The sequence below is a fragment of the Condylura cristata genome, unplaced genomic scaffold (assembly GCF_000260355.1).
Source record: "Condylura cristata isolate star-nosed mole 26May11 unplaced genomic scaffold, ConCri1.0 scaffold00005, whole genome shotgun sequence".
In the NCBI taxonomy this organism is placed as follows: Eukaryota; Metazoa; Chordata; class Mammalia; order Eulipotyphla; family Talpidae; genus Condylura; species Condylura cristata.
This window is the reverse complement of record NW_004567106.1, coordinates 66,043,058-66,066,460: the sequence shown is the minus strand read 5'-3', so window position 1 is coordinate 66,066,460 and position 23,403 is coordinate 66,043,058. Positions and strand designations below refer to the sequence as shown.

Here is a 23,403-nt window from a genome sequence, read left to right as displayed (position 1 = left end):
GGGGGGCGAGCAGCTTGGCCCCGGCGGAGAACCTCTGTTTATCAGGGGGCGGGTGGAGAAGTTTGGCTTCCAGGAGGCTGGAGAAGCCTTTGGCAAGAGGGGGTGGTGGTGGTGGTGTCTGACCCCCAGTTAATAGCTGCATGGGGAAACGGGGTTTGAGCACCTGCTTTGCGGGGGAGCTGGGCAGGAGCGTGAGTGGAAAGCGCCGCCGGTCTAGTGGGGGGCTTAGACTCTGCGGGGATGGCTGCGTGCGGGAGCCTGCAGGAGGGGGTGACTTCACTGGGGTGTCGGAATGGTCGGGAGACGCGAAGGGAAGAGGACCCTGAAGCTGCCATTCAGGTGGCAGAATTGCGGGGGTGTGGGGTGCAGGTGGACCGTCTTGAGGTTCTAGGTCGAACCTCCTACAAGTCCTAGGCGGCTGGAGGCGTTTGTATTTGGAGAGCAGCTGGGGGGCGCAGCTTGGGCCAGCCTCGGGCTCAGACTTACCCCGAGGGAGATCGCGACCAAGCGCTGATAAGAGGAAGAGGGATAAACCTGGAATCTGGCGGCCGCTCGCTACTTCCTGCACTTCAGCGTGAAGGCAGCGCCAGCGTCCTGCTCGGGAGCGTAGTTCTTCCTAGCGGCTTCACCCACCATCGCGGGAAGCCATTTGGCTTGGAGTTGTGGGGGGCTCTGGAGGGTCTTTGGGGAAGGCAGATTGCTGACCTTCCTGCCCCCTGCTCTGTGGCTGGTGTGACCCTGGGTTTTTGTTTTTTTTTCATTGGGAACGAGTCTTGGGTTTGTTTTCCGTTGGTCTTTAATGCAGCTGAAAGTCCCCTTTACTCTAAGTACTGAATCAATGTTAGCAGCATCCCAGTACATCTGTTTCTTCATCCATCTCCAAGTTTATCTGCAAAAATAGAGGGAAAATCTGGGTCTGGGTGTAAGTCATACACTGCGGGAGATATTGACAAACTAGTTAAATAAAGTTAATACTTCAACTACTATTTCCTTGTGCACTACTAAGTGTATGAAAATTCTTGCTTTCTAGACCCTCACAATGAGTCTTTAAGCAAAGTTTTAAATGTTTTGCTTGTCAAATAGGTGACAAAGGGTTCTCTTTCTTTGTTCATATATTTTTAAAATTAGGAGGGATTCTTGTTGGAGTTGTTTCCTGTTGGATTTTCATGCAGCCCCCCCCCCCAAAAAAAAACCCAAAAATCCACACTAAATGCTTTTGCACCTTTGCTACCTCAACCATCTTTTCCTTTGTAGCCCAAGGCTCGATCAAGATGGCGTCTGTGTTTCGAAGTGAGGAGATGTGTTTGTCACAACTGTTTCTCCAGGTGGAAGCTGCTTACTGCTGTGTCGCTGAGCTTGGAGAGCTTGGGTTGGTTCAGTTCAAAGACGTAAGTACCATGTTTGACAGAGCAGAGGGATCTGGGTGGTGCGCAGACGCCAGGGCTTGACACTGAACGGTGATGTCCACACATCATCAAGGGCAGAACCTTGAGCCGCTGTGTGGGTGTCCTGCTGCAGGTTCTCTTGGGTGGCCTGTGCCGACCAGCCCCTGGGGCGACATCTCAGGGGTAGGTGGCCTTGAGTATGATGATGGCAGAGTGTCATGTCCCAGCAATGACTGAGATCCTCACCAGGCTCTTGGAATCCAATATGGAAAACTCAAAGTCAAAATGAACCTCCTGCCAAGAGGTGCATCCCTACTTCCTAGCACAGCGCCTGGCATAAGAGTGTCCCTAGGAACATTTTGGGGTGACCTGAGAGTCACCAACAGAAAGGCACTGAACTTGTTCGATGCCTACAGTGTCTTGCATGAAATGGTGTGGTTTTCCATGCCTTTTCATTGAGGCTCCGTTGGCTTGCTTAGATAACCAGTGCTGCTACAAAAAGAAGGAAACCTTGGTGGTCGTGTTGATGGCAGGCAGTGGGGGTTACTGTGATGCGTCTAGAAATGCAAGACCACCAGAGCTGAGGCCTTTGTGGGACTGAGGGATTGAGGACATTCTGGTGTGTGTCTCCTCTGACTCACCAGTCTTGTGCAATTCCAATAGCATCCTCCATTTAACACCTAATTAGGGGCCTTCCCTGGTGGCACAACGGTCAAAGCTGAGCATTGTGAAGCTGTCGCAGCCACTTCAGTGGAAGATCGATCCCCGGCCACGGAGCTGACCCACAGGGTGTGGCAGACCTGTTCTGACCCGCCCGCTGCTCCTCTCAGCAGTGTGTTTCAGTCCATCTGCCTGTTCTGCTCCCCACTCTGTTTCTGGTGAATCCTCTCACCCCTCTCCCCCAGCACCTCTGGCCTGTACCCTAGTTCTGTATACACAAATAAATTAAAATAAATAATCAAATGATCAAAGGGACCGTCTTATGTATGCTTGTGGTTCCTTCCCCTCACTAGTTAAACATGAACGTGAACAGCTTCCAAAGGAAATTTGTGAATGAAGTCAGAAGGTGCGAGTCGCTGGAGAGAATCCTCCGTAAGTGGAATTCTGTCACTGTCTGTGGGCTGGCATGTGGGAGGACAAAGACCTGCAGGACAGGAGAGGAGGCTGGAGAGGGGGCCCAGGTAGGGAGACAGATTGGCTCCGGGCAGTTCAGACAGCTCAGCTGCCTCCATTCATCGGGGAAGAGAAGTGATGTGACCCGAGCTCTCTGGTGGGTTTCCTCCCTCAGGTTTTCTGGAAAATGAGATGCAAAATGAGATTGTGGCCCAGTTACCTGAGAAGTACCCAGTGACTCCTCTCCCACGGGAAATGATTAGCCTGGAGGTAGGTTTATCTCTGGTTGCCACAGGAGGTCACGCAGCCTGGAGGTGGGGGTCGCTGCAGGCCTCTCACGGCTCCTGCTGGGGTGGAGTGCCTGCAGTGGGGGCCCACTTTGCAGTGATGCACCCCCAGGAGAGTCTCCATCTTGGGTTTTGATTTTTGGGGTCTCTCCTCCAACGTGGGAAGCTCACCCCACTTCCAGGAGTGGTTTCCTCTGGGCATCGGGTTCTCACAGGCATGGAGTCTTGTCTGTATGGTCCCCTGAACTGGCCTGACGGCCCACAAAGAATGTTTTTTAAAAAATAGCTTCTTGCCTACCTGCCTGCCTTCCTCCCTTCCTCCCTTCCTGCCTACCACCCATCCCCCTCCCCCCTCCTCCCTCCCCACGTCACACACCAGGGCTTTTTTGTCTTATAACTGAAGTTTGTACCCTTAACCACCTTCACTCCTTTCATCTTTTCCACCCCTCACGCCTCACCTCTGGCTGCCACAAGTCTCTCTGTCCTCTGTAGCTATGAATTCAGTTTTTTGTTTTTGTTTTTTTTTTAAACATGCTGCATCTGTATTGTCTTTCACAGTCTGCCTCATTCTTGGTGTAATGCCCTCAGGGTGGATTTTTGTTGTGACCCATGGTAGATTTCCTTTTTCACAGCTTAATAATATTCCACTGTGACTAGATACCACTTCGTTGTCCAGTCACCTGTCAGTGGATGGTAGGTTATGTCTGTGTCTTGGCCACTGTGAGCAACGCTGTAGTGAACACAGTGGTTTGTTGCCTTTGAAGCAGAATAACCAGCAGCAGAATTGCTGGGTCCCATGAGATGTTTTCTAATTATTTGTGGGTAGCATTGAGTCCATGCTGGGTTGAGGTTTCTCTTCAGACTGGCTCCTGAGATCAGCTGTGACAGACAGTGGTTCCCTTCAGCCAAGGACAGTGTAGCTGGTTCGGGGCTTCTGTCTCTCCTTCCCCTCTCTGTACTTCATCTTAGAAAAGTTGAGAACCTGCTATGCTCAGGCATGATTTGAAACATGGCCATGCCTGTGGAAGCTTCTAGAACAGGTGGTACAAATGAGGGGTGAGATGGTGAGAGAGGAAGTCAAAAGACCGGGAGCGTTAGGTCATAGGAAGCCCTGCAGATCCGGGGGAAGACTTGGAGCTTTTTATGGTCTGAGGAGAAAGGGCGCTTAAGGGCGAGGCTGGGCTGGACTTACCTCTCCCTGCTTTTTTTCTTTTAAGATAACTGAACATTCTTGAGAATTTTTGAAGCTATCAGTACTATAAATCTAGATACCCTAACAGAGCTACGCCAACTCCCCTTGAAACTATTTTGCATGTTGTCATATTAAAACCTACATATTTTGAGTGGAAATTAACAACCAGAATGAATCGGTTTGCTATCGAACCATCTCCAGTTTCATTCCGTCCCCGTGACATGCCAGTCTCCTGAGTCACCCCCTCCCCTGCCTCAACACCTCCACCTGTCCTATGGACTCAGCTTTTGCCCTGATCTTATTTTCAATGTTTTCTACCTTTCTACCTAGTTTTCCACCTTTCTCCTTGATCATTTCTGTCTCTCATGCCTCTGCCAACAGCTTAATTTCTGTCATGTTGCTGCTTTATCTTGCCACTTCCCGGCTCAAGAATGTAGGCCGGGCCCCTTCTCACTTAGTCTGGCCCCACCGGTCGTGTTCTCCCCACTCCTTGGGCCGATCCCTTCCTGGCTCTTTGACCTCATCCCGTTCCTGTCTGTACCCCAAACCCTTGATCACGTAGCCCCTGTGAGAGCCAAGGTTCCTTTGCTGGGTGTCCCCCTCCATTTTTCCCACATCCACTCACACCTCCCAGCTCAGTTTAATCCCCACCTGGTCTCCGAAGCCTTCCCTGGCTTGCCAAGATACAGGAGCCCCATTTCCAGAATACCTATGGGGTTTGGGACCAGGATTACATTTTCATCATTTATCCTGCGATTAGTAGTTATCAGGCTTCACAATCTGTTATCTTTATACTCTAAAACATGATTGAGGGTCCCAAGGAGCTTTACTGATGTGGGTTTTATTCAGTGATATTTACTATAATAGGGTCTACAACAGGAAAAAAAAATCCTGTAAAACATTTATTAATTCATTTAAAAATAACAACACCTCATTACATGTTAACATTTTAAAAAGATTTATTTTTATTTATTTATGCATATAAGAATTGGGTAGATATGGGGTGGGGGTGAGAAGATTCACCAGAGACAGAGTAGGGGGCAGAACAGGCAGATCTACTGAAATCCCCATAGCAGTGGGGAGACAGGAGAGGTCTGCTGCACCCTGTGGGTCACTCCCTGGCCGGGGGATCGAACTCAAACTGCAGTGGCTGGTGATAACTTCATAGTGCTGAGCTTTAGCCCATGTGGCCACCAGGGAGGGCCCTGAATGAAAATTATTATTATTACTTTTTAAAGATTTATTTATTTATGCATACAGAACTGGGGTACAGGCCAGAGGTGTGGAGGGTGAGAGGATTCACCAGAGACAGAGTGGGGAGCAGAACAGGCGGATCAATGAAGCACACTGCTGAGGGGAGCAGCAGGCAGGTCAGGAGAGGTCTGCTGAGTCATGTGGGTCACCTCCGGGGGCGGGGATCGAACTCATGCTGAAGTGGCTTTAGCTTCTCAGTGCTGTGCTTTAACCCGCTGCGCCACCAGGGAGGGCCCAGATGAATTGACTTTTTAAGGTCATATCTGACACAGAGCCCTGACACAGAGCCAGTTCAATTTGGAAATGAAAATAATTATTGTCTTTTGAGCAAAAACAAGAATGTCTTCCTGCTTACTAAGTTTCAGTGTAATATCAAAGAAAGATATCTACAGTTATTTAAAAGGCTATGAAAAGACCCTTCTCTTTTCTAGCTCCGTTCCTGTGCAAGGCCGAATTACCTCTACCTTCCACAGAACAACATAGAGCAGATTCAAAGCAGATATGAGAAGCCAGTCTTCTGTTAAGCTACGCATTTAAGAAATTTGCAAACAATATATACCTCACTCAAGTCTTTGTCTGGGAAAATAGTTTTCATTTTTTAAAAAGTTTTTTTTATTTATGCATACAAGAACTGGGATAGACAGGCCAGAGGGCCAGAGGTGTGGGGGGGTGGGTGAAAGGATTCACCAGAGACAGAGAGGGGACCAGGACAGGTGGATCTACTGAAATATACTGCTGACGGGAAACATTGGGGGAGACAGGAGAGGTTTGGGTCAGCTCCTTGGTCGGGGATTGAACTCGGGCTGCAGTGGTTCCGGATAGTTTCATGTGCTGTGCTTTAACCCATTGAGCCACCAGGGAGGGCTCAGTTGTTTTTCTTTTTAAAATTGTTAACATGTAGGGCCTCCCTGTCGGTGCAGCAGTTGGAGCTTCCGCACTATGAAGCTGTCCACTATGTCCACTATGCACTATGAAGCCACTGCAGCAGGAGTTCGATCCCTGGCCAGGGAGTGACCCACATGGCTCAGCAGACCTCTACTGACCTGCCTGCTGCTCCCCTCAGCAGTGTTTTTTTTTGGATCTACCTGTTCTGCTCTATCTCTGGTGAATCCTCTCACCCACTGCACCGTTGGCCTGTACACCAGTTCTTGTATGCATAAATAAATAAATCTTAAAAAAAAAAAAAACCTCCTGTAATAATACTAGAGGAAACAGTAATCAGAAAAAAAAATCTACCAATGGTCTACCATGTCACCAAAAATTGCCTTAACTTTTTTGTTTTCAGACTTTATTCTTGTAAGCTCTATTTTTATATAATCACAGGTCCCTCACATATATTTCCCACTAGTATTTAATAATCTGATGTGGCTAATATCCAGAAAATGTCATAGCACTGACCTCCTTTCTTCTCCTGTGTAGACTGTTCTAGAAAAACTGGAAGGAGAGTTACAGGAAGCCAACCAGAACCAGCAGGCTTTGAAGAAAAGCTTCCTAGAACTGACTGAACTCAAACATCTCCTGAAGAAGACCCAGGACTTCTTCGAGGTTGTTATTTGGGCACTAGGAAAGGGCTCTCCTGCCAGAGCCTGAGCTTCCCATGAGGGAAACTGACTGGGTTGAACTATGAACCAGTCACTCTGCTTGTGCCTGGGGCTAATCTGTTGGTGACAGGGGAGCGAGGTTGGGTGGAGGACTGCAGGGTTGAAGGCAAACACTTGAGAGAGCTGTGCAGGAGGTGCCTTAACCCCCTAGACGAGAGTGGAAGTGAGGAGGGAACCAAGCAGCTAGTTTGAGCAGACTTGGGTTTGGGTAGGAAAGACCTGGGAAGATTTTTGATTTGGCAAGGGGACTCTACTTTTTGAATACTGTTAACTTTTTCTTTTTAAAAGATTTATTTATGCATACAACTGGGGTATAGTCCCGAGGTGCAGGGAGAAGATTCACCAGAGACAGAGTGGGGAGCAGAACAGGTAGATCAATGGAGTACACTGCTGAGGGGAGCAGCGGGGAGACAGGAGAGGTCTTCTGTGCCATGTGGGTCAGCTCCCTGGCCGGGCCTCGAACTCATGCTGGAGTGGCTGCCGATAGTCCGTCCCATAGTGCTGGGACTTAACCCCTTGCGCCACCAGGGAGGCCCAGCCTCGGTCCATTTAAATGAAAGTAGCGGTCGTCTGATTTTCAGAAGGAGACCAACTTGGCTGATGACTTCTTTACTGAAGACACTTCCGGTCTCCTGGAGTTGAGAGCCATGCCCGCGTACATGTCTGGAAAGCTGGGGTGAGTCTAACTGTGTCCTGAAGTTACCCGTAGCTGGGTCCCTGGCCTGTAGCTCAGGGTATGCGCTAGGTCTCCCAGTGTGCTTGTGTGGAGAGCACACGGCACTGGAATGAGGCGTATCCCAGGTGAGGACGCGCCTCCATGCAGAACCCTGGGGGACCTACTGCCTGGTTGGGTCAGAGGCGGTGTTACCCTCTTGTCAGTGCTGACTCTGCCCAGCCTGTGCTGCTCCCCACATGGGAAAGATGGGAGAATCTTTTTTTCTCACATTAAAAATAATAATAAGGCCCTCCCTGGTGGCGCAGCGGGTTAAAGCACAGCAATGAGAATCTAAAGCCGCTTCCGCATGAGTTCGATTCCCGCCTGCCCCGGAGGTGACCACATGGCGTGGCAGACCTCTCCTGACCCGCCCGCTGCTCCCCTCAGCAGTGTACTTCGTCCATCTGCCTGTTCTGCTCCCCACTCTGTCTCTGGTGAAGTCTTTCACCACCCCTGAGTCTCTGGCCTGTACCCTAGTTCTGCACGCACAAATAAATAAATCTTTAAAAAATAATAATAATAACAATAATTATGTATCTATCTATCTATCTATATGTAATAACTTACTTTTGCATCATTTTGTGCCTTTTCCCATCTCAGTTGTAATCCCCGTGGGCTTCCCATCACCAAATCACCCACGTGTCATTACCATAGCCCAGTGCACTTCCCTCCCCCTCCGCTTTTGATCCCATTCCCCGCTCCACCCCGTAAAATATCTCTGGTATATAGCTGCTCATTATTGTTATTATCTTCTCGATGGGAAAATCTTTTTTTTTTTAATAGTTTATTTTTATATATGTTTTTGCATTTTTCCATCTCATGCAATCCCCTTGGATACTTTACACATTTGCTTCTAGCTGCCATGCAATAACGAATGGCCTGGCATCTGTTTGATTACTTAAATGAACAGATAGTATTGAGATGATTAAGGCGGCTCAGAAGGAGCTTGGGCTAAGTTGGGACTGGGATGTGGAGTAGCTTTGGTTTTTTTTTTTTAAGTTTTATTTTATTTCTTTATGCATACAAGAACTGGGGTGCAGTCCAGAGGTGTGCGGACATGAAAGGATTCTCTAGAGACAGAGTGGGGAGCAGAGTAAGAGGATCGACTGAAATATACTGCTGAGGGGAGCAGCAGGGAGACAGGCAAGGTCTGTTGCGCCATGTGGGTCAGCTCCCTGGCCAGGGATCGAACTCATGCTGCAGTGGCTGCCGATAGCTTCATAGTGCTGAGACTTAACCCTTGCACCACCAGGAGGGCTGCTCTAGAGTAGCGTTGTGACTGCTGCCTGCAAGAGCTGGGTCAGAACTCACCCTTCTCCTGCGCCCCACTCCCTGTACCTCAGTAACCTCTTTTTCCTGTCTGCTCAGGTTCACGACCGGTGTGATAAACAGGGAGAGGATGGCTTCCTTTGAGAGGCTGCTGTGGCGAGTTTGCCGAGGAAACATCTACCTGAAGTTCAGCGAGATGGACACGGTTTTGGAAGATCCCGTCACGGTGGGTGTCTTGGCCACAGTGAGCTTCCCTTGGGTGTCCTATACTCGCCAGAGGAGTGTCAGTCTCAAATGTTGAGTCTGTCGTTCTATGAAGCTGCTATCTATGGCCCCTCTTTGTCCTTTCTTTTCTTGTTTCCTTTCCTTTTTCAAAATTACTTTGGAAGTTCAGCTCAAGGACAGAGTCTTTTTACTACCACCTGTGTTCATTCCTTCAAGGATCTTTACTGCCCTGGTTTCTTGAAACTGAGTCGTGCTAATGCCATCCAAGCAAAGAACTAAGACCTGATTTAGGTCAGCGGAGTGTCAATGTGCTTACGAGCTAGGGGGTCACCCAGGGTCTTGTTAAAATGCAGGTTCTGTGGGGGGGGGGGGTCACGTGGCCAACTCCGCCTTCTGTAATTCTGGAGGGTTTTGTTCGCGTACCCTTCTGTTCAGCATTTAAATTCACTTACATCTGATGCCAAGGAGCTGGGCTTATTTCTAAAAGACTCAGGACTTTATTCCAGAATACAGGCTACATGCTAATCTCAAGTTTTATTTCTAGGGGAACAGTTTCATCGTTAAGTTCCGAATAGAAGAATGCTTATTAAATAAACACTCCAGTATCTTTATTAAAAATTATTATTTATTAACACCAGCAGGTACAATCTAATTGGGGCTAATAATTCTTGGAAACTTTGCGTCCTTCCATGAGCATCTCCCTACAGGATGGTGTGCCCTTGAATGTTATTTTAACTCTTGACATTGAATCATCACTTTTCAGAATCATGTTTTGACATGTAATAGCCAGGGTGGTAGAGAGTGTGTTTCTCAAGTAAGTGTCTGGAAAAGCTTACTTCTGCCTGTGAACACTGAAAGTCACGGAGCTGATGATGACTTCAAAATGGAGTCTTGGTTCTAATGGAGCCAGAGGCAAGAGGAGCCAAGAGATTTTGAAAGGACCAGGTGAAGGGACCTTTGGAAATAAGGTCAAGCCTTAAAAGATCAAAAGATGATCTATTTCAACTCCCAAAGAGATGATGTATTTTGGTGATCTTTTCAATCAGTATTTCCAATGAGTTACCATTAACTGTCTGTTAATACGTTAGTTTCATTTCTCTCCAGAACGTAGAGATTGTGATGAGTCTCTTCAGGTGTGCTACTTCTTTTTCTTTTGAATTTCTTCTAGGATTTGAGTTCAAGAAGACATGATTTCTGGCTTGAAGGGTGTGGGTGTTTGGCTGAAAGGGTGTGGGTGTTTCTGAGGCCCTTGATGGTCCCTGACAAATGGCCAGAATGGCGATGTTGTAACTTTTCCAACAATGGATTTCATGACTACCTTTTCTAACCACTCCACACTCAACTACAATAAAAAAGCACCTTTCTTGCTTCCAGTAAAAGTTGAACATTTTCATCTATGCTTATGGGAGATAGATTTCCCTCATGACTTGTCAAACTTGGACTTAAAAATACACCTTGCTCAGTGTTTTTTTTTTTTTTTTAGGGGAATTTTCTCTATGCAATCTTGCAGTAGGGGATGATTTTTAATCAGTGTTCTGTTGGCCTGTAGTAACTGAGTGAGTTAAACATTAGACAGGGCCTTGCCTATGTTAAATATCAAACCCCCACTCACCCCTGAAGTTGTGGGTGTTGTGAACTGACGCTGATGAGCTGGGTCAGCACTTTTCATCTTCAGCCTAGTGACGTCCTGGTCCTCTCTTCTGGGTGTTGGGTTAAATTAACTAGCGCATTTTGTGGAACATGGGGTCCAGTTGCTGTGGTTCAAGTAGCATAGCAGATAGTGAGGTAATATTTGCAGTCTAAGCTTAGCTCAACTAAGACAACTCAAAAGTTTTCCAATGTTAAATTTATCATTTTAATAATGATAAAATGATGCGTGGCCCTCCTTGTTGGTGCAGTGGGTTAAAGCACAGCACTACAAAGCTAGCCACAGGTGCTTCGGTACAAGTTCGATCCCCGGCCAGGGAGCTGACCCACATGGCACGACAGACCTCTTCTGACCCGCCCACTGCTCCCCTCAGCAGTGTACTTCATCAGTTTGCCTGTTCTGCTCCCCACTCTGTCTCTGGTGAATCCTCTCACCACCCCTGCACCTTTGACCTGTACCCCAGTTCTGTATAAATAAATAAATAAATAAACCTTTAAAAAATATACGTAAAATAACATGAAATCAAGACTTTCCATCTCTTTCTATAATTCTAACCAGAAAGAAAAATTACTAATTTCCTTCCTTGTTATGACTTTCCAGAAAGAAGAAATTAAAAAGAATATATTTATCATATTTTATCAAGGGGAGCAGCTCAGACAGAAAATCAAGAAGATCTGCGATGGGTAAGAGAGGTCTCTGCAGGGGTGATTAGGTCAGTTCCAGGAAGTGCAGAATGCACCCCGGGAAGGAATGAGGGGGGCCTTTGAGGTTTTTAGCGCTTTCCCATTCCGAGAAGCGTGCTGAAAATGAAATTGTCTTTTAATAGCTGTGGAAACAGCAACAGAGAGAACTTGAATGAGCAGCATTTAAAAAGGTAACTGAAGTAGATATTTTAACTATTTCAGTGTATTCCCACCCAGCTGCTGAAGAGTAGGCAAGTGGCATGCTAATTTGTTTCTTATTTTACAGCACTTGCCTCTGTGTAGCACCGTAGAAGGAGAAATTCCTCAGTAGAGAGGCCGTGAATACACTGGACGAAGAAGGGACAAACTGAGCCTGTAGTCCCTCTCACACACAGCGCCCACATTTCAGGGTTTGAATGAGGCTCATTCAGATTCTAGAAGCACAGCTTAATTCAAATGGTGCAAACTATGCATTGGGGATCCTTAGAACTGGGACTTACTCTGATCGCCAAAGAGACACTGATTCTAGGAATTCTAGGAAAGGTGTCTGGAGCCAGCAGGGATGACTCAGCACTCGGAGGCATGCAGGGGCTTCTCAGCCTCTACCCACGTGTCCTCTTGATGTGTCCACACAGGTTTCGAGCCACCATCTACCCCTGCCCGGAGCCCGCGGCGGAGCGCAGAGAGATGCTCGCTGGTGTCAACATGAGGCTGGAAGACTTAATCACTGTGAGTGGGGTGTCTCTGGGGTTTCCAGGGAGGCGCTCCTGATGGCCTCCTTTTATTCTTTGCAAATACAAGTCCTGGCTCCAGGGCCTTGCTTAAAGGCTGCCTTGAAGCCTTCTCCGAGCAACATTTCATAATCAGAATGCAATTCAGCAAGCTGGAGACGGTGACTGTGCAAGTCAGAGCACTGGCCCCAGCCCCAGTAAGCCCTGGGCAGCCACCTGGCCTGACAGACTGCCTCTACAACCAGCTAAGTAGCCGCTTTGCTGATTAACCAGTTTGACCATTTCCTTTTCCATTGAATTGCCTGATTCTTTGCACCAACCCACAAACTCTGTAAAAATAGTGAGTCTAGCTAGACTCCTCATCACAGTCAGCGTACCCCGAGTTCACATCCTCTCATCAAGTCTGTTGTCACCTGTCATGGGTTGCACTCAACACTTACTTTCATCCATCATAGCAGCTCTTTTACCTCCTTGGAGGAAACTTTATTTTATCAATTAAAATATATTCGTTGATTTTTAATTCTTTATTTCTCCCCCTACTCCCCTTCGGGGTTTCAGTTCTGTAGTCAGCTTTCAAGGGTTAGTTTTTATCAAACTCTTTTCTCTATATTCCACATATCAGTGACACCAGTCAGTGTTTATCTTTCTCCCTTGCCTTATTTCACTTAGCTTTATCCCTTCCAGCTCTGTCCTTGTTTATGGCATGAGTTTATCTTTTTGATTGCTGCATAGTATTCCACAGCAATTATATACCACATCTCATCACAGCAGCTTTGAAAGTCATCCCTGAAAGCAGCTGGACCAATACCAAATTGTATACTCTAGACTTCCCTCCCCAGTCCAAGAGAACTTTCTGGGGTGAAAGTGTCACCTACCCTGTGAGCCCTACATCAGAGCCACGAGCTACATGTGGCCACCAAGCACTTGAAACATGACAGTGAAACCAAGGAACTGAATTTTTATTTGTATTTCATTTTAGTTAAATTTAATTTTTAGCAGCTGCTGTTCTAGAGCCTTAATAACTGCTTAGAAATTAGGGTGTGTGTGTTTTTCAAAACTCTAAGGTTAACGGACATCTTTTCCTTTTCAGAAAAAAATGTTTAGACCTCTCTGTTCTTCTTCTGTCACTCAACAAGTATACATTGTTTACCTGAAGAATTTCCCTGGAAATTCTTTTCCCCAAAGGTTTCATGCTAGATTTTATGGAAACTTCCCAAGATATTAAACTAGACTTAAGCTTATGTTTATATGGTGCAGGTAGCCACAGGTAAACTCACTGAAAACTTACCCTAAATGTTATTATCACCAGACAGACACATTCCATTCAACAAACTCTCTGTGGGTCACTCATTAATTCACTGGTCACTTATTGACAAGCTTACGTGTAGAAAACATTTTCATAATTCTATTCACCGCTTAAAGCTGCCCTCATAAAGGTCACAAATGGGGTGGCTTTGAAACCAGAGCTTTTCTTTCTCATGATTCTGGAGGCCCCAAGTCTGAGATGCAGGTGACCCTCTTGGGGATCCCCTGAAAGCACAGGGAGGCCCCTTCTTGCAAAGTCTGAAAGTTTGTGTCTTCTCCTCATTCCCCCCACCCCCCAAATTCTTAGTCAAAAACCTAAAGCCCAAGGGGGTGGTACAAGAAGCTGAGGCCTTTGGGAGTTGATTAGGTGACTGAGGGCAGGCTTCACCCTGTGACACTAAGAGGGCCAGACCCAGCCAGGAAGCTCCCTCCAGCCTCTACAACTGTGAGAAATGTTTCTGTGTGTAACCCTGACTCTGTGCTATTTGTTCTAGCAACCTGGCCAAACTGATACTGAAATTTCAAGTTTTCAGGCTGAGTCTCCCAGCCAGGACTGGATCCCAGTCTGTAGGGGCCGCTCTGAGTCCCGGCCAATAGATCTCCAGGGCTGGCGTCTCATGGAGCTGCCGCAGGAGTTTTGCAGATGCTCAGGCAAACAAATGAGAAAGAAAACGTTTGTTTTTGTTTATTTTAAAAGATTTATTTACTTATGCATACAGAACTGGGGGACAGGCCAGAGGCACAGGGGCGATGAGAGGATTCACCAGAGACAGAGTGGGGAGCAGAACAGGCAGATGGACGAAGTACACTGCTGAGGGGAGCAGTGGGCGGGTCAGGAGAGGTCTGCCACGCCATGTGGTCACCTCCGGGGCAGGCGGGGATTGAACTCATGCGGAAGTGGCTTTAGCTTCTTAGTGCTGTGCTTTAACCCGCCGCGCCACCAGGGAGGGCCCAAAAAAAAGTTTATTAAGGAGAAAGAGAATAGAAATAAAGTGGGACTCGCAGGCCCCTGGGTCGGTCCAGGGAGGGCGAGGAGCTCAAGAGAGTCCTGCCTCAGGGAACACAGACCTTCAGTTCCTTGATTATCCTGAAGTCCCACCAGTCTCTTTGTGACTGGTTACTTTTCTGTGGTTTCACTCTTTTTTTTAAGATTTGTTTAGGCATTTAGAGCTGGGGTACAGGCCAGAGGTGCAGGGGCCATGAGAGGCTTCACCAGAGACAGAGTGGGGAGCAGAACAGGCCGACTGACAAGTACCCTGCCGAGGGGAGCAGCGGGCGGTCAGGAGAGGTCTGCGGTCAGGAGAGGTCTGCCGCGCCCTGTGGTCACCTCCCTGGCCGGAGATGGAACTGTGCCGAAGCGGCTGCTGCCAGCATCCCAGTGCTGTGCTTCACCTGTCACACCACCTGGGAGGCCCCTCACTCGTTGTCTTAATGTCTGTGTGCCCAGAACTAGGCCCTACCATCTTAGACTCCTTTTCTTTATTGTCCTTGGGAAGGTGCTCCTGTCCCCAGTGGGGCGTTTGTTTAGTCCCCTATAGAATTGCTGCCCTTCTCTCTGGTGCCTCCCCTCACTCTCCTGAGGTGCCCCCACAGCCTCCTTGAAGCTGCCTAATTATCCTTCACTTGTCCTAGGGCTCACAACTAAGCATCTCCCTGGCTCTGGCACTTGTTGGTGATGTTGGGGTCCCTTGGTCGTAAATGCACATCTCTGCTCCCCATCATCACCTGGGGTGTTGTTCCCTGGGTCCTGCAGTGTCCAAATCCCTTAGGAGGCCACCGGCCCTGTCTCCCCCCTAGTCCAGTGCAACCTGAGCCTAACTTGATTCCATACAAGGTCATGTTCACAGGTCCCTGGGTTTACGGTCTCATGACCTCGACCTGTCTTCTGGGGGACACAGTTCAACCCATAACAATAGAATAGCGAGGACATTAGAAGAAAGGGAAGACACAATCTTTGCTTTAGGGCTTTCTCCTCTAGTAGGGTGAGTAAAACAGTCTGTATGGGGCCCAGCCCAGGGGTAGCCCAGGCCTGGGAAGCCCCTCTGGCCAACGAACCATTTTTGCACGTGGCCAAATCTCCCCGTGAACGTTCCTGGCTCTTCTGTGTGTTGCTTTTTGCCCAGGTCATAACGCAAACGGAGTCTCACCGTCAGCGCCTCCTGCAGGAAGCCGCTGCCAGCTGGCACTCCTGGGCCATCAAGGTGCAGAAGATGAAGGCCGTCTACCACATCCTGAACATGTGCAACATCGACGTCACCCAGCAGTGCGTCATCGCTGAGATCTGGTTCCCAGTGGCTGACGCTGCGCGCATCAAGCGGACCCTGGAGCAGGGCGCGGTGAGTGGCGGGGCGCAGGAGGCCGGGGGAGGCGCGTCCTGTCTGGGCGGGCTGTTGGCCCCGAGCCACTGACCTCACGGGAGGGTGGTCTCCTTCGTCTTCGTATCGGCAGTCTCTAAGCTGGAGTGAGGGTGCAGCCTGAACCATCTGTTCTTGGTGTTTAACGTATGTCCGATGTTTCTTTGATCCTCAGTGAGAGGTAGGGGCGAGGGTGTGCCAGTCTGTGGGCTACTTGTGCCCACAGAGAGTGTGCTTCACCTCCTATGGGGCACCTGGAGAGACGTGTAACCAGGCACCAGTAACGGTGCAAATGCGTGCATTGCCTGCTGTGTGCCAGCCGCTGTGCTGAGCGGGAACCTGCCTATTAATTTCTCACAACTCTCCTCATTCATCTCTCTGGGTGGTCACTGGGCACCAGGAGCTCACCAGGGCTCCCCAGCAGAGCAGGCTTTGTCTTGATAGCCTTTCTAGAAAGGGACACAGACTGGTCCATAACCAGCAGAATGCCATGCAGGGTTGCCTGGTGGGCAGGGAGGAGAACAGGGGCCTGGTGGGCTGGTCAGGGCATGGGGCTTGTTCTGACTCTTAGTGGTGATGGCGGCACATTCCCCTAGAGAGTAGGAGGTGGGCAAACTGCCGTCTGTCTGTGACATTGGCAGCACATGTCAGTTGCGCTCGCTCACAGTCGGTGCGGGAGGTGGGCGGGTTACCGCGGGCTGGCGCGGTGGTATTTTGAACCTGCCCTGGGGAACAGCATGATGGCAGGAGTGGGGGTTTCCCTGGCTTCCATGGGCGATGTGATTAGTTTGTTGAGTAGTTTCCCAGGGTGGCAGGGAAGCGGAGCCCACTATGTTGAAGACTGGGGCAGGGGCCGGCTGCTCTGGAGTGTGGGAGAGCTGGCTGGGCTGCAGAGGTTGAGCGCCAGGGAGCTCATGGCTTTGGAGGGCGCTGTGAGGCTCAGAGATGTCAGAGTGACCCTTGATATATTAGGGCTGTCATCTGAGAAGCCCTGTCTGAATAGGTGGCACTGGAAGAGCCTTCCCAAAATGTCATGGGATGATTAGGGGGTCAGTGGGAGGGGAAACTTTCGGGCTGAAGACCTTGAGGTGGGAGCGGCTGGGAGTAGCAGCTGTCTTGACCCTCCCTGTACAGAGGAGGAGACTGGCCACAGACAGAAGTAACTTGGCCACGTCCAGGAAGGGCTCCTCTTAACCCACACACTCGAATGTCCCCACACCATGACCCAGCAGCCACCTCAGCAGGGCATCTAAAGAGAGCCTTTCTTCCACGCTGGGGAGGGCGGGGTGCTTCTTGGAGGAAGTGACTCCAGGGCTGAACCATGAAGAGCGGTCAGTGAGCCGGTGAGGAGAGGTGAGGAGGGGCCGTGAGGCCCACCCTGTGTTCAGTGGCTGGAGAGAGCCTGTGGCTGGGTCAAAAAACTGGGAGTGGCCACTGGCCTGCCCCGAGGAACTACGGAGCCGGCCAGGGCTCTGGCTTTGTGGCCATGATGCAGTCACGTGACCCCATCTGCTTCAAGGTGCTTCTCTGCAGTGTGGAGAAGGCTGCGGGCCGTGGGGAGGTGTCCTCACTCCGGGCTTTGATGGCACAGCATCCATGGCTGGAAGGAGCCAGACACCTGCCACCTACTTAGGCCTGTTCTTTTGGTTTCTTCAGTCCTGACAGAACAAATTCAGATCCCTTGATAGGAGGAGATGCCTGTGAGGGTAGGAGATAAAGAAGAAAAGTCAAGGGGTGAGCTATCAAAATCATCACCAGTAAGCAGAAAATACTTATGTCAGGCAGTATGTCAGCTACTGGGATGCAGGTCGAGTATGTCAGCTACTGGGATGCAGGTCGAGTATGTCAGCTACTGGGATGCAGGTCAAAGGAAAGAGAAAGTCACAGTCCTCGCACCCAGGAGGCACACCTGTGAATGAGCTCTGACAAGGAATTCCTCCACTTGCTGTGTGACCTTGGGGAAGTGACTTGACCTCTCTGTGTCTTTGTTTCCTCACCTGTAAAGGGGGCTTGTGGGGACCCCTAGTTCCTCACAGTGTGAGGAGAATTGATGTCACAAAGAGCTGAGGACCATGAGCATCTGTTTAGCTGGTGCTGACCCCAAGTGTGCAGATGTTACCTGTTGTTGGAGTGTGAAGTGACTAGAAGGTTCTTAGGGGTGAGCTTGGAGAGTTGCTAATCTTGCATAAGTGAAGAAGAGAGATGTCTGGTGTGGAGTTGGCTGATTTCAATGGAGAGAAGTTGGGGTTCAAGGTGTGGTGGGACTATTAAGTTAATATTGCAGTGGAATCTGGCTTATTAGACTCAAGAGCCTTGATTTCATTCCCTAAGACATGGGAAATCTTTGAAGATTTTGAGTACAGAGGGGGTCACCTCTGGTGAAGTGGAAGGGAAAGAGGCTGGAGCAAGATGACGAGACCTGGGTGGAGGAGGTGGCTGTGGGCTGAGAATGTGGGAGATTTTTAAAACACAGCAAGATGGGGCTTGATTGGATCATAAGGGACATGTCTGCTGATTCAAAGCTGCAGTAATCTAAAGAACTCAGAAGGAACAGGGAGTTCAACGAGGACCTGGCTTTGGGGTGAGTTGAGCTCAGTTTTAGGCTCCTAGATTATGTGGGGTTGCTGAAGAAGCACCAGAATCCCAAAGTGTAGGCGGGGCCTCCCCTGATGGCACAACAGGTTAAAGCACAGCACGATAAAGCTCTCCACAGTCACTACAGCATGAGTTTGATCCCTGGCCAGGGAGGTGACCCACATGGCATGGCAGACCTCTCCTGACCCGCCCACTGCTCCCGTCAGCAGTACACCTGCCTGTCCTGCTCTCCACTCTGTCTCACCCCTGCACCTCTGGCCTGTACCCCAGTTCTGTACTCATAAATAAATAAACAAAAACAAAGTGTAGGTGGATGATTAAAAAAGGAATGAAATTTGGAAAGGAGCTGGAAGGGATTATGCTAAATGAATAAGCCAGAAGGAGAAAGATCAATACCGGATGGTGTTACTTATATGTGGAAAATAGAGAAACAAAGGGTCAGACGAAGACCAGCCCTGGAAAGCTGACTGTCAACTGAAGCATGCAGAGGGGAGAGGGAAGGGTGAGAAGAGGCGAGGGGGAGGAGCATTTTGAACCACAGGTTGGGGGGGAGGGTGGATGGGAAGCTATGCTCACACCTGAGGAGAGAAATCCTGTACTGTGAAAAAATGAACAAGGTTGTAAAACAATGGTACTTCATTAAAAAAAAAATGAAAAGAACTTGGGGGGAGGGTCAGTGCCATTTGGAAGAGTAGGGATGATATTTGGAAAGTGGATGGCTCTTGAGGAAGTGAGTGGATACAGGGGGAGTAGAAGGTCTAGAACTTTGTTGTAACACCTGTGTTTCGGGAGCAGGAGAGTGGAAGCTGCCAGAAGGAACTGTCTTACAGATAAGTATTAGGAAGGTTTTACCTTTTACAGATGCAATCATGGGTCTCAGAGGTCAAGAATTTGTCCCAAGTTGATCCACATTCTGACTGTACACACAAGGCGGTCTTCCTTACACTGCTGGGTGTTCTTTTTGCAGTACCTCAGTGGCTCCTCCGTGGTCCCCATCATGACTACAGTGCAGTCTAAAGCAGACCCTCCCACATTTAACAGGACCAATAAATTCACAGCTGGCTTCCAGAATATTGTGGATGCATATGGCGTTGGCAATTACCGGGAGATAAACCCAGGTAAGGGACCTAATGCTTTGCACAGGTGGGCAGCTTGGTCATGGGAATTGGGTAAGATTTGCCCCTGAGGTGACCTAGAAGGTGAATTCCTAAACTTTGTGACATTCCTAAGATTGTGACATTTCTAAGATTGTTGCCATGTTCTGTCTTCTGCAAAAGGTGTTCTTTGGTTATCGTCACCTGTTCTTCCATAAATGTGAACCTCCTCAGGCAGCCAAATTCAGTTGTTTTTTCCTTCACCAATTCAGCGGGGGGCCATCTCCAGGCATCTTCATGGTCCTGCAGTTACTGTGAGGGAGACAGGAGCTTGCCGGACTTAGAGTCAGAAGACTTGCTTCCTAGTGCCCTAAGCGGTGGGATCCTGGTAGCCTGATTTGTAAAGTGGAAGGGTCAACCAGTTGTCTTTTATTAAGCTGTGCTGGGTCCCCATCTGACTGGTGTTCAGCAGTGCAGGGACCCGGATGAATACCTGCTGCAGTGGAGAATGTAAAGCCTGCTCATCAGAGGCCAAATGTGCCCGGGTCTAAACAAATGGAGGGCAGAAGGTGAGGGAAGAGGGCAACGAGGGGATTTTGGAGTGGTGCTGGAGAAATCTTTGGGGGGGCCCAAAGGATATTGGGCCACTCGGGCTGCCGTGACTCTCGTCTCACAGCTCCCTACACCATCATCACGTTCCCGTTCCTGTTTGCCGTGATGTTCGGAGACTGTGGCCATGGGACGGTGATGCTGCTGGCAGCCCTCTGGATGGTGCTCAATGAGAGACGCCTGCTGTCCCAGAAGAGCGACAACGAGGTGGGTGTCCCTCATCTCCGTCAGGTTATGAGTAGAATATTAAAAAAGAAAAATGTATGCTTTGACTGTCACAAGAACCTATGCTGATGATGCCGAGAAAAGATGGAATGTAAATAAGGGTCACCATTCAGCATAAAACTCCTGGACAAAGGTAAATTCTTTGCATATTTTGGTGTTGTTCTTTCCAGCGCTTGGGCTTTGTACTCGGGGCCTGACAAGGCACTGATCTTTTCCTTCACTTTTTCTTTCCCAGTGTAGATTTTTTTGATTATGAAAGCAGTGTGTGTTCATGGCTAAGGTTGGGGAAATACAACAGCCTATGAACATGTGGGAATATATAATTTTCATCATTGTTATCAAGTAGGTGCGTTTTAATTCATCATCTCCTTTACATACTTGAAATACCACAGACATGTTCTCACGGCAGTGAACATTTTCTCACGACAGGTCCCTTCTGCCAGCCCATGGACAATGCTTTTTGAGAACTGAGAAGCCCTGAGAAATCACAGTCTCTTTTTTATTTTAAAGGATTTATTTATTTATGCATACAAAAACTGGGGTCAGGCCAGATGCGGGTGGGTGAGAGGATTCACCAGAGACAGAGTGGGGAGCAGAACAGGCAGATGGACTGAAATCCACTGCTGAGGGGAGCAGCGGGCGGGTCAGGACAGGTCTGCCACGCCATGTGGGTCACCTCCCGGGCTGGGGATCAAACCATGCTGCAGTGGCTTCGGAGAGCTTCATGGTGCTGTGCTTTAACCTGTTGCGCCACCAGGGAGGGCCCTCACAGCCTCATTTTCACACCTGCTGTTCCCCTGCCTTGTGTAAAGTTCCTTCACAGCATATTGTGAAAATTGAGACAACCCCAGAGCTTGCATTCTTTCAAAATGAGCCATTAGCACCACTTTATGTCTTTTGTAGTACATGTTCCCGAGTGGAAACTTGCCCTTAGCTCTGTTCTGAATTTTCAGAGTGTCTGCAGCCTTTGATTATAGGTGAACTTGACGAGAGCCAGGTCAGCGATGGGGTAGAGAGTTAATCATCAACACGCTTCCTGGGAAAGTCAGGCTTTACCCGATGCAGTTTTCCATGACAAGCATTTAACATAGTTTCCTGTTAAATATTTAAAGCCTCGAAGTTACATTTCAGCATTTCTTAGCATGATGGATACACATCACCCAGGGTAACTGGGTGCTTACTCTTCTTGGTGGATGGGCTTGGATCTCAGCTTTATGACGACAAATCCCAAGTGAGTTCAGACCTGACTTGCCATGACATTCAGCAGTGACAGAGGCCAGCTCGGTGCTTGTCCCCTGGGTACACTTGAGGCGACCCCCTTTCAAGACCCTGGCCGGACAGGGGAGCCGTCAGCTTCTGCTTCAGTTACATGTTCAAACCAAGGCTAAATGACAGAAGAAGAAGCTTTTTATTTTCATAAATAAGAATAGGAAGGTTTTCTTTTCATAATAACAGCTTCCAGTCGAGGGCTTTCCTGGGATCCCTGTGTAAGCTAAGGAGCACGGTGATGTGTGTGCTCTTTCTCTCTGAATCACTCTGATGTCCCCTAGTCCATGGCCGCGCTGAGGGATGCTTGCGTGCCTGGCTCTGGCCATTGCGGCGGTGAGGATGGCGCTGGCTTATAACACAGTTTTGCCTGGAGTCTGACTCAGAAGCCACTGACAGTCCGCTCTGTCTCCCGAGGCCAGATCTGGAACACGTTCTTCCACGGACGCTATCTGATACTCCTTATGGGTATCTTCTCCATCTACACCGGCCTGATCTACAACGACTGCTTCTCCAAGTCTTTCAACATTTTCGGCTCTTCCTGGAGTGTCCGACCCATGTTCAGAAATGGCACGTGGAAGTAAGTCTGCAGACAAAGTGTGCAGCGTGGAGAGAGTTCTACGTGCTGGGCTCCATGGTGAAAGCAGCCCGTAGAGCAGGTGTGAACGGGGCATCAGATAAGCCTCCTGGGAACAGAACTTTGTGGAGAAGTAGGTGACGTTTGAAGCTTCCCTTGCCCAGGCAGGGAACTAGAGAAAGTGAAATTGTGCCTCCCAGTATTTGGGCAGTGGCTGTGCTTGAAGAAGGGCTGGTGCCAGTATTTCCTCTTGCTGTGTAAAACTTTTTTAATGTGAGCTAATCCCAACTTTTTTCTTTCAAGACTTATGTATGCACACAGAACTGGGGTACAGGCCAGAGGTGCTGGGGGGTGAGAGGATTCACCAGAGACAAGAGTGGGGAGCAGGTCAGGCAGATCCACTGAAATATACTGCTGAGGGGAGCAGTGGGGAGAGGGGAGAGGTCCTGCTGTGCCCTGTGGGTCAGCTCCCTGGCCGGGGATCGAACTCTTGCTGCAGTGGCTGTGATAGCTTCATAGTGCTGTGCTTTAACCCCTTGTGCCACCAGGGAGGGCCCCAAACCCACTTGTTACGCTTTTTATTTCCCTTGCTGTAGGGGTTGGTAGCTCCAAAGACATGTCTGTGGTCATGACATCATGACCACTGGTGCTTGTGCATGGAGTTAGAGTGATCCAGTTTGTTCTTTTCCAAGAGTCCATCCAGTTTATCCAGCACCATTTGCTGGAGACTCTATTCTATGGAAAGGATGCTAGAGGTCCTCAGAGCATTTCTCTCTCGAGAGGATGAATAAACATTTGCTCATTTTCATGGTGTGGGCAATGTCCTTTTTCTGCCCCTTTTCAGGCCTGATTGTGGGATGGGCTTATTTTTGAGCCATCCCGGTTCCAGGGAGGCTTGTTGGGTGTTGGTATTCTGGGGAATTGTTTGTATTCAGCAGTGGTCATGGTGCTGAGCCAGTTCCTGCTTGTCAAGAGTGGGTTTTCCTTTGTTGACACATGAACCATATCTCTGCTAACTGAATCTAATCATTGTCACTGAAGCGTGCTGGGGTGGGGTGGGGTGGGGCAGGGATCCGTTCTGGGTTGGCCAGTCACGGCCAGCTGTTTCCACTGTCCATTGAGGACCAGCCAGCACGATCAGGTTTCCTAATACCCACCCCCACGCCCCAGCACTCAGTTGCGGGAAGAAGGGGGGTCTATTTCTAGGCATCTTGTTGAAGTGGACAGTGCTTGGATTTTCATCATTTCACTCATTCTTGGATTCTCCATAGATTC

At 49.0% G+C, this 23,403-nt stretch overlaps 1 protein-coding gene across 1 annotated transcript in view; it reads left to right on the top strand.

The window, feature by feature from the left end:
* Positions 1–1,271: 1,271 nt before the first annotated feature.
* ATP6V0A4 (ATPase, H+ transporting, lysosomal V0 subunit a4) overlaps positions 1,272–23,403 on the top strand; it is a 41,722-nt gene continuing 19,590 nt past the window's right edge. Inside the window, exons 1-12 of the mRNA XM_012720711.1 lie at positions 1,272–1,388; positions 2,399–2,477; positions 2,674–2,768; positions 6,651–6,776; positions 7,414–7,508; positions 8,916–9,042; positions 11,290–11,372; positions 12,008–12,101; positions 15,532–15,744; positions 19,325–19,475; positions 20,128–20,267; positions 21,974–22,131. Coding sequence (XP_012576165.1) covers positions 1,272–1,388; positions 2,399–2,477; positions 2,674–2,768; positions 6,651–6,776; positions 7,414–7,508; positions 8,916–9,042; positions 11,290–11,372; positions 12,008–12,101; positions 15,532–15,744; positions 19,325–19,475; positions 20,128–20,267; positions 21,974–22,131 — 1,478 coding nt within the window. The remainder of the gene's footprint in view (positions 1,389–2,398; positions 2,478–2,673; positions 2,769–6,650; positions 6,777–7,413; positions 7,509–8,915; positions 9,043–11,289; positions 11,373–12,007; positions 12,102–15,531; positions 15,745–19,324; positions 19,476–20,127; positions 20,268–21,973; positions 22,132–23,403) is intronic.